The sequence below is a fragment of the Euprymna scolopes genome, chromosome 1 (genome assembly GCF_053919585.1).
Source record: "Euprymna scolopes isolate OS-2025 chromosome 1, ASM5391958v1, whole genome shotgun sequence".
NCBI classification, from domain to species: Eukaryota; Metazoa; Mollusca; class Cephalopoda; order Sepiida; family Sepiolidae; genus Euprymna; species Euprymna scolopes.
The window spans coordinates 184,846,656-184,860,960 of record NC_136482.1 but is presented as its reverse complement, the minus strand read 5'-3'; the positions used below and the strand labels follow the sequence as shown (position 1 = coordinate 184,860,960).

The window sequence follows — 14,305 nt, the reverse complement described above, 5'->3', positions numbered from 1 at the left end:
CAGGTTATATAAGAATCAGTTTATAGATCACTGGGTTAGGGTGACATCATAAAAGACAAAAGAATTGATGCCATTAGAAAAGATTACGACAAAAATGGGAGAAAAAAAAACTTACCTTCAAAATACAAGTCTTCATCTTCATTAAGGTTTGATGCTTTCTTGGTTAAAATCTATTAAATATTAAAAAAGATTTAAATTAAAACAATTCACAAACATAAGCACATTCTAGATAGTGAAATAATATAAATTAATGCTTACTTGCACTTATAAAAAGAAAATGGAGAAAAGCCTTTATGATATAAGTACCTGTCATGGAACGAAGATGGCATATTCCAAAAATCACGTAAATCGATCAAATAGTTTTTTTTTTATCTATAAATATACAAGCGAAAATGTGTGTTAGTGCGCTTGTGTGGATTTTCTCTGTATGTTTGCCAAAGGCATTTTTCCGGCTGCTTTACGGGTTGTTCATCCATTCTTATAACTTTTTATATGCTACCGAGATCATAATATCTAACATTTACGAAATTATGTCGTAAATATCTTTTATTTCAGTCACTTTTATCTTACAACAAAATTTGCGCTGTAAATTTGTTTTCTCTGCTATTGCTCCTGCTGCTGCTATGGCGGGAGATTTGATCTAGAAAACCACCTGGATTTTTAAACACTTATTTTCGACTCCTTTCAAGTCTCTCCCTTCGTGGTGTCATGCTATGTCATCAGATTATTAACCTCAAGGCTTTGGGTTCAAGCTTACCTCCCTCCCAGAAGTTTTTTTTTTAATATTTAACCTGAGCAATTTGTTTTTGAGCCTACCTTCCTGCCAAAACTTTTTTTTTCTTTTTTGATCAACCCCCCCCAACACACACACACTTACAAACACCCGGACAATGCCGGGTACCCCTGTTATATAAAAGGCAAAATGCGTGTTAGTGTGTGTGTGTGTGTGCATTTTTTGTGTATGCCCACCAAAGGTATGGTGTGGGGAGGGGGGGCGCCCAGAGAGGGCCACTGTTTCTTAGAACTTTTTATATGCTACCTAGATTATAATATCTACAATTCACAAAATGAGGTTGTGTGTATCTTTAATTTGGGCGACTTTTACACGCTATTTCGCGATTTTTTTTTTAATCTCTGCATGTTTGTTTGGCTTTTCCGTATATAAGCAAAACTGTATCCGTAGAAAAAGCAGCTTCCTTGCACTTGTGCCAGGAACGTCCAGAAAGCAATGAGCTTTGATCAATGCAGCCAAAACCGTCATATCAGACAATAGATATTCATTTGGACACCCTCTTTCTTATGGGAAGCTGATTTTCCTCATCTTGGGAAAACTGGCTTGCAGCCAAAGTTAAGTGCGTCATTTCATTCCCCTATGGCGTGATGTTTAACCTCATTAAATTTATGCACCTGTCACTTAACTTTTTAATTAAATTAAAATGCTTTTCAGTTTTTGTTCCGTCGTGGCCAAGTGGTAAGATGTCAGATCTTTTTACACTTTCTTTTTCACCTTCGCGTCAAGGGTTCGGGTTCGAGCCTATCATTTTTTTTTTTCTTTTACACCGACAAACACACTGGCAATGCCGGGCACCCCTGTTAGTATTTAAGAAAATCAAATTTTATAACATACTCCATGAGGGAGACTCCGTCTGCCATGTTTGATTGTTTCAAAGGCGGACAACTCACAAATGGAGACAACTCAATCCGGCTCTTTCTTTTTATTTTCTCTCTGCTGAAAAATACTTTATTGCTAACAATCATAAAATTTGATTTTCTTAAAAAAACTATTTGATCAATTTTAGTGATTTTTGGAATATAACATCTTCATGCCATGATAAGTAGGTACACCATAAAGGTTTTTTGTTTTGTCTTGTTAAATAAGTGCAGGTCTAAATAAGAACAAAAAATTTTGTCCTTTTCATTAAATTATCATAAAATTTGGACACAAAAATTATATATATTGGTGTACAAATAAAATGAAATCAATAATATAAATGTATTATTTATTAAAATCAAAATACAAACAGAAATATTGGCACTTCTACAGAATTGGGACAAGATTTTCAGAAATCGTCAAACTGAATTTCACATGAAAACAATGGTATCTATGTATTCCTCGTATTTTTAAGATGGTTATATCCAAAAATTACGGAGGTTGACGAGGTAGAAAAATTTTTATTAAAGAAAATAAAAAATAGAATTTGATGAAAATGATCGTAAAACACAGGACAGTTCAACAGGGAGGTAATTTTCCGTTGAAATTAGACAAAGATGGTGGCAATTTTTCACCTGCTAACACGATTAAAGTTGTTTTTTTAATAATTTAGTAATATTCATGTAATTTCGACAGCATAATTTGGAACTTATTAGAATTGACAAAACAAATCAGTTGAAACAATTGTTTTTTATCAGAAAACTCCATTTGTCGACTACAAAACCTCATCCCAATAATGTAGAAGCACCAAAATATTTTTTGCTCATCCAAAATTTTCATATGAAAAAACAAAAACAAATAAATGGCATAATGTACCTACCCGTGACAGAAAGAAAACGTACATCAAAACTCACATAAATTGACAAAGTAATTTTATTTTTAAATCTAAAAAAAACAATTTTATAGCTAAACTACAAGAGATGATCTCACGAGACCATCTTGAAAACACTGAATGGACAGGAGAGATAACTCCAAAAACTCTAGAAAATTACTTTAACAGGAAGAGGGGTCAAGGTGGGGCATTGGAAAAACTCTTATTCACTTAAAAATGATTTTCTTTATATAAATAAAGCTACTTGATTAATCTATGTAATTTACCTTTGTTGTACCTTTGACAGAAAATATTATACACCAAAAATTACATAGATTAATCAAGTAGCTTTATTTATACCTTATACAATTTTTTTCTTTATTTTGTCGTTTTCATATGGAGAAATTCTGGACAAATGCTAAATTTTTTTAAACATTTAACATAAGGTGAGAAAGCGGCATAATTTTTTTTCTACTGATACTAATGAGCACTTGACCAAATGAACTACATTATAAACACAATAACTATTGATTGGGCAGAAAAAGCCCAAATAAAAAATCTCAAGTAATAGAAACTAATTTTTGCATTTTTCTTAATGCTATACATAACTAAACATAAAAACAAAGTAAAAATGTCTTGCAAAAAGAACTACCAAATGGTGATGAATTTCTGCTGTCAGTTCATCTTACCTCTGTAATTTGCTGTACATTTTCAGGTGTGATGCGTTCCACAACAGCTGAGAAGATGTTGAGAGCAATTAGTCGAGATAATTTGGTTGGGTTGGCCATCATTCCTATCAAGACTTCCATCAGAACTTGTAGCCAATCAGGTTCTGTAAAAACAATGAAAAAAAAAAAAATATATATATATATATATATATATAAAAAAGCGAAAATGTATGCATGTATGTTTTTGTGTCTGCTAAAAACTTTCGACAGACAGAACAAAAATTCACAAATTTGGTCTCATATGAAAGCCCCATCCTTCGCCCAACAAATATCGAAAAATTGGCCAAAAACGTTAATTTTTTCACCCTGAAATCGGCACTTTTCTACAGGGGGGGGGGGGTCAAACAAAAACCGTCCTCTGAGGTGTCTTCTTTTTTTTTTTTTTCGATTTTTTTAAATTTTAATATTGAAGCAGGGTTATTTAAGCAATCTTTCACGTAACGTTCGTTTTTCTGGGGTTTTTTTACTTCGCTTATTCTTAGGTTTTCATTAACACCCCCGACCGACCACCCACACCCAAAACCACCCGGGTACCTACCGATTTTTTAAATTTTAATATTGAAACAGGCTTAATTAAGCCATTTTTCACATGTTTTTTTTTTTTGGGGGGGGGGGTATTTTTCAGATTTTTTAAAGCGGTTTTAACGTTCGTTTTTCTGTTTTCTTTTTGTTTTTTCGATTTTTACATTTAACATCATTCGTTTGCCTTACATTAGTTTTTTGTGTTTTTTTTTTCGATGTTTTGATTACCCTCCACCCCACCCCCCACGACCGGGTACCCCTCGCTTTATTTTTCAGATAAGTTTTAACGTTCGTTTTTCCGTTTTCTTTTTTTACTTCACTTATTCTTAGGTTTTCATTAACACCCCTCACCCCCATCCGACCAAACACTCTGGCAACGCCGGGTACCCCCCCCCCTCGCTAGTATATATATAAAAAACAAATCAGAGAGAGAACAGATTTCTTTGACACTTTGTCATTTATTTAGATCATTTTGAATACTTTTGCATCCCAAGTCATATAACAGGATAAGTACAAGTGAGGGTTGAAGACATGTATTGCATGGAGAGAAATGATATGAGAATAGATAGGCTTAAATCTGATGACTTCAGAGGAAGATTAAATCTGTACAGTATAAGGAGATATGTGCAAAACAGGAAACTTCACTGCAACAGCCATATTGAAACAATGAATCCAAGGGTTTTCGATTAGTAGATATAGAACATTTGAGGTTCGAGCATTAGTTCACAGGGTAAGGCAAAGAAAAACAAGGGACAAAGTGATCAAGATAGATTTGAGAAAGATGGATAAATTAAGACCTAGTTTGATTTAGAAGTCAATTTCTAAAAACTGTCCACCACATGCCAGAATATATAAAAAAAAAAAAAGCAGATATTAATAGGATTGGTAAGAAGTTAACTTCACAAAATAGTGTTAATTGAAAGGGAGATCACTCTGCAGTGTACTTAACAGGAACACAACAATCACAACAAATGTGAAAAAATAGCAACGTTCAAAATCTCACCATTTTTCTTTGATGTTTTTGTTTTCTTTACAGCTCGATCACAACAAGACAACGTATCCTATTTGAGAGAAAGAAAATTTTTATTTGTTAAAAAAAAAAAAAAATAGATCTCCATGTCAAACTCATGTGTGATAACAGATACTATATAAATGAACATTAACAAATTTGAAAGAATTAAATATATTACAGCTAAAAGTGATAAAAAGTTTTTGAATTATCAAAAAATTAGGTTGTTTATCTAGAATTTTCTAGTGACTTATGAGAACCAAGAATTAAAAATAAGATTAGTAAAATTAAAATTTTTTTTTTTTTACTTATGCTACAGAATATTAATAATAGATTCTATCATTTTCATATTTTTTAAAGCAAGTACTCACCCACCCAATATAGGATTCTTGTTTTTACTTTTGTTTTTTTTTAGATAATTACATGTTGGAGAAAAAAAAACAATTATTTTTAAATTTAGAGTGGGTGATTACTTATTTTTTTGGTACTAGTGCACTTATTGATCAATGCTGAAATAATAACGTTATATAAAACCAAATTTTTAAAAAGGTGAAATACAATTTTTTAAGACCAAACTACTTCAAAAAAGGCCAAATTCATGAAATTTGACTTTAAAAGGGCTAATCTAGCAACTCTGAGGAAACTGAAAATTTGGAAATTTATTTTCATGAATAATTAATTTTCTACCTCATTGTTATTTATAATTTTTAGTTATGTACACTCTTTAACTCTTATCCTTGAGTGGCCTCTGGGCCTTGAGAAGTGATGGCTATGTTAAAAAAAAATGTCACGAATTTTGACATGATACCATTGGTTTTAATTGTAATTTAATATTTCAATTTTTGGATTTCACTACAATAATGAAGAACCTGATTTTTTTTATATTTCTTTTATGGAAATGGCTCTAGAGATGGTATGAAGCCGCTTTATGTAAAGAACTAAAAAAATACAAAAAAAAACAAAAAAAACACCAATTCACGATAAAAAAAAAAAAGAAAAAAACATGTAGGTATAGGTTCCAACCTAGAAAAGAGTAATTCTTCCTTCTTTATCAGAAATATCAATCATGGAATGTGAGGACTAAAGGAAAAAATAAGGGAAACAAGAGTTATGACACTACTGAAAGGAAACTCATGGTCCACTTTCTACTCTGCATATGTTCTATTTTGGCAAATAACAAATAGGATCCTGAACAGAAGTGTGCGTTCTATCCCAACCATTATCAATGGACCAGAGGTCATCTCGTCAGCGTCAGACAAGGCCAAACTATTTGCAAAGAACTTTGCAGCTAATTCTACCCTATGCGACGAACGCCATCAACTCCCCATATTTCCTCCTATAACACAGAACAAGCTAGGTAATATACAAATATCCGTGCATGAGGTCGCCAAGCTAATCAAGAACCTAGATTCCAGTAAAGCAACTGGCCCTGATGGCATCCCAATTATAGTGTTAAAAAAGCTTCAACCAGAACTTGCTCCCATACTTACGAAACTATTTAAGGGCTGCCTTAAGGAGAAGTGCTTTCCAACTCCCTGGAAGACCTCATCGGTTTGCCCTGTATTTAAGAATTCAGGTGATAAGTCATCTCCCTCTCAGTACAGACCAATAAGTCTCCTGTGTGCTATGAGTAAGTTGCTGGAATCCATATTAAATAGAGAAATAGTCAACCACCTCAGCAGGAATAACCTTCTTAGTGACACACAATATGGTTTCCGCTCTGCAAGATCTACCGCAGATGTGCTGACGGTTATATCCCACAGGATTAGCGAATCTCTTGACAAAGGCTCCCTTTCTAGGGCAATTGCTCTTGACATATCAAAGGCCTTCGACAAGGTATGGCATAAGGGTCTACTTCACAAGATTTCCAGCTACGGTATAACTGGAAATGTTTTCTCAATCATTAAATCATTTCTCTCCGATAGGCTCATAAGAGTAGTGGTAGATGGACAAAAATCGGAGGCCTGCAATATTAATGCTGGAGTCCCTCAGGGGTCAATCCTGGGCCCAACTCTCTTCCTGATCTACATCAATGACCTCCCTAAACACATACTTAAATCATTCGTTGACATCTATGCTGATGACACAACCATCTACGGCAACACATCAAAGGCTGTAAATGACAAAGTTCTCTCTGATTCTCTCTCCTCTGATCTCGAGCACGTGGTTCAGTGGGGGAAGATGTGACTGGTTACCTTTAATGCATCCAAAACCAAACTCCTATCCTTACATCATCAACGCTCTGATCCCCATCTGGCATCAATTGTGATGGATGGCTCTCGTCTGGGTGAGGCCCCGTGTTTTGACAAGCTTCTGGGTTTGACCTTTACTCCTCATCTGAAATGGAACACATATATCAAGTCTGTTGCCAAGGTCGCTGGAAAGATGGTGGGATCCTTCTACCGCTCCAGAAGATATCTCACTACTGATGCAATTCTCTATCTATATAAAAGCCAAGTACGTCCAAGGATGGAATACTGTTGCCATATCTGGGCAGGAGCTGCTAAAAACAGCCTATCCTGCCTTGACAGAGTACAAAATAGACTTTGTGGCTTAGTGGGGGATGCCCTTTTCTCTACCCTGCAACCTCTCTCCCACAGAAGAGACGTTGCGAGCCTATCCTTGTTTTATCGTTATTTCCATGGCAGGTGCTCGTCTGAACTCCAATCTCTGGTCCCCCCTCGCCAATCTTTCACGAAAAACACCCGTCTAGCTGAATTCACTGTGAAAAATTTCCCCCACTCTATATCTGTGCCTAAATTAAAAGGCGGATTCCATGAACAAAGCTTCTTTCTTAGAACTGCACGCCTGTGGAACTCTGTTCCGTCTGCCTGCTTCCCACCAGACTACAACTTGGATGTGTTCAAGTCCAACGTTAACAAATTCCTAATGAACCGCCCCCTTAAGTAAACGCTTCATCAAATCTCCACACTAACGTAATGTACTTGCAATAACCCTTATCCCTGAGTGGCTTCCGGGCCTTGATAAGTGGTGATCACTGTGTAAAAAAAAAAATAACCTTTATTTGCAATTTCTTTTTTATTGCTAATCTGGACAAGAGGTTCAATACTTGTAGTGAAATCAGTAAATGTAGACATCACGACAAGAAAATTGATACAAAGATATGTGTTACATACCTCAATGACATCCAAGCAGTCCTGAGGGTCACAGAATACCTGTAATGCCAGGTAGATCAGCAGGAGTTCAAAGGCAACAATATCTTTGCTTGCTTCCTCATCATTTTTCTGAAAAAAAAAATTTATAAAAGTTTGAACAATTATGCTTCAGCCTGAAATCACATTTTCTTGCATTTATTTTTATGCGTAAGTTTTAAAAGTTGTGTTTACAACTAAAACTTATACTTATTTAGAATTACATTAATTTAAAAAAAAATTTATATATATATATATATATATATATATATATATATATATATATATATATACACATACACACACACAAGAATCTTTATGATGTACATACTCGTCATGGAATGAAGATGTCATATTCCAAAAATTACTGAAGTACTTTTTTTAACTAAGAAAATAAGTTATGATTTGTAGTGATTTTTATAATGTATTCAATATAATGCTGATTTTGGTCTCTATATTTCGAATCGAGTTGTTTCCCTCTTATTTCATCATGGCCTGATTGTCATAAAATTTGAATTTTTTACTACTTGATCAATTTATGTGATTTGGGGAATATGACATCTTTGTTCTGTGATGAATATGTACATCATAAACATTTTTGGCATCATGGGTTTTATCTAGGCAGATAAAGCTCAATTTTCGCTAATTGTCTTTGAAAAGTGTTTTCATTAATAAAAACCAAAATATTGAATTTCAAGCAAAACCAATGGTATCTAATTAATTGTATGTCGCAGTAATTAAAATACCCCAAAATTATGAAAAATGATAAGGTTAAAAATTCATTATTATGAAAACAGTTTTCCAAGACAATTAGTGAACACTGAGTTTTTAGTTATCTCCCCTAGATAAAACCTGTGATTCAAACTAGTGATAATTTTTTTTCTTTTTTTTTTTTCTTTTTATGGAACTTGTTTTCAAAATCGTAAAACAGCTTCAGATATACAATCTTTTTCGAAAAAAAAAAAAAAAAAAAAAACAGTTTTTCTCCATAATTCCCCTGATAGTAGTTTTTTTTTTAGTTTTTATAAAGAAGCCTTAATGGAAATCCATAGACATTTCAACAAAAATATCACAATTATAATTATTGTTCAGTTATCTACCCTCTTTTTTATGGAAATCGCTCCAGACAAGATATGAAGACACTTAATGTAAGGAGCTAAAAAAAAAAACTAAAAAAAATAATAAAAAATACTTCAAAATCAAAACTTTACCAACGTCAACTTGCCAAGATTCTGACCTAAAAAAACAGCAATTATTTACCCTTCGTCAGAAACATAGTTCATGTTATGTGAGGACTAAAAGACAAAGTAAGGGAAGTGAGAGTGATGTGGCTGCCGAAAATAAACCCCGATCCACTTTCTATTCTTAGGAATATTTTAAAGATGGCAATATGAAGCAGTCTCTTCTCTCTTACTCATAAATTTGATATTTTCAGTAAAAATTAAATTACCTATCAATTTACATGATTTTTGGAATATGATATTTTTGTTTTAGGTACGTACACATCATACAGAGTTTTCTTTATTTTCGTTTTTTAATACAGGGAGAATTCTGGACAAGAACAAAAGCAAAAAAATAAAAATACTCATGAAAGTAAATAGCGAACTCTTACCTTTGATTCCAATTTTTGCATCATCTTCTTAGTCTTCAGCAAAGCTGCAATTGTCTGAAATTAATGGATTGAAAAATAATATTTCTTTAGCAGTTTGATAACAGATGTCAGCGAACTGTGAAAAACGATAATAAAAGATGATTGACAATTATAGTTTATGTCCACCATAATTAACAGCTGTGAAAAAGAGATTCAGACATGTTGAAAGGAACAACCTGTTCAATCTTTTAAAAGTGAATCCTGTTCAAATGTTAAAAGCAACGTCAGCAAACACTCAAGCATTCAACAATTGCATTACACGAGGATTCAAAATAAATGCATATCGTGTCACAAAGCTGCAGACTAGTGGATCACAAACTACTTACCCTGATCTGGTCCATTCATGACAAGTGACAACTTTTCATGCTCACAGGAAAGCGATGCTGCTCAATGCAATACTCAAGCATACTTTGATAACTGAAATGTTTAGTGTTGGCATTGTTACCGGTGAGAACCAACAGATTGCAGTGTCATTTGCTGTTGGAATGATGTAACATTTTCATTGATATCCTTAGTAATTGTATGAATTCATCGTTCCTCCATCCAAGTGAAGCAGTTGGGTTGACTATATTCTAAAACCTTGCCATAAGCATCTAGTTTAAATGCAGCTAACAAATAAGGCAACAAGATGGCATAACTAAAGGAAAACAATTGCCACTTCTTTAACGACTTTCGGATTCTGTAATCATGTCCATTTTCCTTTATTTTCTTTTAGTATTCTTCTGATTAGTAAGGGTGGAATAAATTAAAAAACTAACATAGTTTCATGAATGATTCTGCACTACAAAACAGGTGTTGTCAAGAATTGAACATTTTAACATGCTTAAAGAAATAAGCAGCAAGATGGATAACATCTTGAAATTTGGAATACAGACATTTTGTCATTTATTTGTATATGCTCTGTAGTTACATCAAGTTTCATAAATTACAAGATTGGTCTAAGTAAAAAGTGAAATATAATTGAATAATCATAAAAATATATATATGTTTAAGAGGCAACCATTATTAAAGATTAGCATTCGGTTTAATATTGATTAGATAAACAGTTTTTATTCAGATTTCCCCTATATTAGAAAACAAAAATAGCGAAAAATATATTCCAAAAATTATGTAAATTGATGAAATAGTTTTATTTTTAAATAAGAAAATGAATTTTTATGAGCATCGGAGGAGTGATTGCCTTGCACACAATTTTTAATAAAAATCTTAAAAACAAGGGAGATAACTTAATTGAAAACTTGCAAAATTTATGTCGTAATGCCTACAAATTCTTATTAATCACTTAAAATTATTTTCATAAAAATAAAACTACTTGATCAATTTACGTGATTTTTGGAATATTATATTTTCGTTTCATCATGCACATGTACATCATACAGATTTTTCTTTATTTCTGTTTTTTAATGTAGGGGAAATTCTGGACAAGAATCTAATAGTAATATGGTCACTATTTGTATAATAAAACAAGAAAAAAAACAAATATTCTAATTTGTACTTTCTCTCTGTTCATGAACTCCTACGAACCATATGAAATTCTAAAACTACATTATCCAGAATATTTGGATAATTATATTTGGATCAAAGAGGTTAAAAAAAAATTTTTTAAAAAAAACAAAAAAAAAACATCGATTTTGGTAATCTTAAGTCAGATGACCCCTGGAATGAATGTGGTATTATGGTAATTGAGGTTTATAGTTAAGAATATCTGAGACAATTATAAGGTATAGTGGCAAGGGTGACCATAAACTCCCCACCCGACACTTCCAAATAGCCTTGTGCCAAATTTATTTTTTCGATCATTGTAAATCTCCAGAAATAAATTTTTTTAAAGAGGTTACAACATTATTATAGAGTCTGAATTCACATTTGACGTTGATAAAAAAGGAAATATGTTTTACTTTACTTTTATTTATAACTTTTAAAAATTTTATGGAAATTAAAAAAAATAAGAAAAGAAATATTAAATATTATTTTAATTATTCAAACTATGGTTCTCACCTTGAGTATTATTCACACACCGTTTCAACGAATGTAACTTCCAACCTTCTTCAGATTTATCTTGTCGAACTGCAGAATCTTTCTGTTGAACACTCAAGATGTGAACAGTAATCCAAATAATACATTATCAATCCTTATCTCAAAAATTCAGAAACAGAAATAACGGCTGAAAGTTCAATTCTCAGTGCAAACAACACTCAAAATACAACTGAAAATTGCTTACAGCTTCTACCCAAACATGACTGACAGAACAAGAATGTTCTACCCCTCATAGATTAAATAAAGGGTGCCATTCAAAATTCTATGCAGAGTCTTGAGTCTGACATGATACTCCTTAAGAAGATGAAATGTTATAGCGACCAAAACATTGTGCAAATAAAACTCAAGGTGAGAACCGTAGTCCAAAATACGAGAAATACTGCACAAAGGTCCTCATGTATTTTTGGAAACCATCAAGAGAGTTTAAAAATTATGAACTTATTTAACCTGTTCTAATAATTGGCTATTTAACTACACCTCTCCTCAATGCCAAGCACATTGCTGGGCACCTCTCTTAAAATTGAGTATTATAATGTAAAAAAAAAAAAAAAAAGTATTATGGTAGTATTATGAGTTGGCAAAAAGGACATTGGATTTCTCATTCAATCCAAGGTAATGCCTGGTCTTACCACAAATATTTTACATACACACAAAAATATTTACCTCTTCATTCAAATCTTTCAGTGGCTTCACAATATCTGTGTTTTTTATCAGTGACTGAAATAAAAAAAAAAGAAAGAAACAGTTATTTTTTTTTAAATTCCAAATTTCATTTTGTTTTTAAATCTAGATGTGATTAGTTTTCCTATTATTTTTACCAACAAATAATGCATGCATCTCCAACTACAATGAGCTTTACTTGCAAAGAATCTTTTTTAAATCATATCTTCAACATTTATACTTTAACTAATTATCGTTCCATTGATTTAACTCATTAGGCCTCAATGTCCTATAAATAGACCAAATAATTTCTTTTTAAAATCTATAAAATAATATATAATAGTGTTACATAGCAGGGTGGGTGTATCTGTAATACACAGTTATCTATATGACGGGCATATAATGCTGTGCTGTATATAGAACGTACAGCATAATTACGTTGACATCACTGGTTCTCGTCAGATCACCGAAGTTAAGCAACGTTGAACCTGGCTAGTACCAGATGGGTGATCATTTGGGTATTCTAGGTGCTGTATGTGCTTTCCGCTTATCTCAGCATTGTTGTCGACTTAGGAGAGGTGTGGTTGGAGATTGCACACCTCCTGCCACAAAAGTTTCACATGCAGGCACCTTTACAGTAGGTATCCATAGTCTGTCAAGACTGAAGGAAGCCTTTATATAAAACAAAGTTTATTTGTGTGATTGTCTAGCAGCATTGTGGCGTCTGTGTGTACATAAGTGTTCACGGATGTGAGTGTGTGCATAACAGATTCGAATACAGTTCATTGATGAGTCAATAGCATATGTGACAGTCTTTAACAAAATGCTGAATAATAGTTTCTACGGGGTTTACATCAGGCTAAAAAGGGAGCATACCATTGCCTATCATAATTGATGGGTTTACCATTGCAAATTTGTAGTTGATGAGTTTTTAAAAGCTGCAATGAAAATTCACTCCAAGGATTCACAATCGACACTCCGGTTATATTTTTACGTAACTTTTATTTCTTGATGTTCACCAACTTTTGGAGTTGCATGCTTTTCCTTATTTCTACATTCTTGCTATTTCCTGCACCCAATAGCTTCCTCGGCATATATAGATTATTATCCGGTAGACCAACAATATAACAATAGTACTGCTTGTTGCGTAATTATTCTGAAGAAAGGATAAAATTCATTTATATTCATTAACTTCTTTTTGAGAGTTGCTGGAAACCTTAAAAATTCTTGTAAAATTTTCTAAAATTTTATTTGTTCAATGATGTATGAACTTAAGCTTAAGCCTGACGAATCCTAGCGTGGATGAAACACGGAATACTCTGTGTAGCTTAATTGCCATATATATTTTTAGAATTTACTATCTAGCTCTAATAATGTATTGAGCACTGTTGAAGTAAATACTTAAAGTTTACGCATAAAATAATACTTTTGTATATTAATTTATGTGATTAAATGAAGTAGTCATATATATATATATATATATATATATATACACACACACACATACTAGCAAAAGTACCCGTCGTTGACTGGGTTCAAAAACAGCCTACAGAAAATGGACTCTGATTCATGAAAGTATGATAGGTTATGAAAAGGAAGGGTTGTGAATTTGGGTTGAATTTGGGGGTATCAAAACCAAAGCAAAATATGATGAAAGTAAAAATAAAATAGATAAACCATATAATTTATTATACCATACCTGTTCACACTAAAACACTTACCACAATATTCTGTGGAGATATATTAAAAAACTTGTTAAACTTTGTGACATATTTCCATTCTATGGAGGTCAGGTGCGAACGAACATCCCATAATTTATTATACCATATTTCTTCAAACAGAAACATAATTATCAAAGTATACTTACACAGATAGATATGAAAAGTCTTTATTAAAGTTTGTGCCTATTTCCATTCTATGGAGGCCATGCGCGAACGCAGACCTCACAATTTTATTATACCATCCCTATTTAAGTTAAAACATACTTATCAAAGTATTACATCTATATCAGAAACACTTGTAAA

The 14,305-nt window shown here is 32.6% G+C and overlaps 1 protein-coding gene and 1 pseudogene across 1 annotated transcript in view; one reads left to right on the top strand and one right to left on the bottom strand.

Moving 5' to 3' along the window:
- LOC145278224 (myb-binding protein 1A-like) overlaps positions 1-14,305 on the bottom strand; it is a 102,889-nt gene that overhangs the window by 41,003 nt on the left and 47,581 nt on the right. Inside the window, exons 16-21 of the mRNA XM_080130514.1 lie at positions 12,285-12,338; positions 9,546-9,599; positions 7,919-8,026; positions 4,776-4,833; positions 3,212-3,354; positions 116-170 (exon numbers count right to left, since the gene is read on the bottom strand). Coding sequence (XP_079986640.1) covers positions 116-170; positions 3,212-3,354; positions 4,776-4,833; positions 7,919-8,026; positions 9,546-9,599; positions 12,285-12,338 — 472 coding nt within the window. The remainder of the gene's footprint in view (positions 1-115; positions 171-3,211; positions 3,355-4,775; positions 4,834-7,918; positions 8,027-9,545; positions 9,600-12,284; positions 12,339-14,305) is intronic.
- LOC145285218 (5S ribosomal RNA) lies at positions 12,703-12,820 on the top strand (annotated as a pseudogene).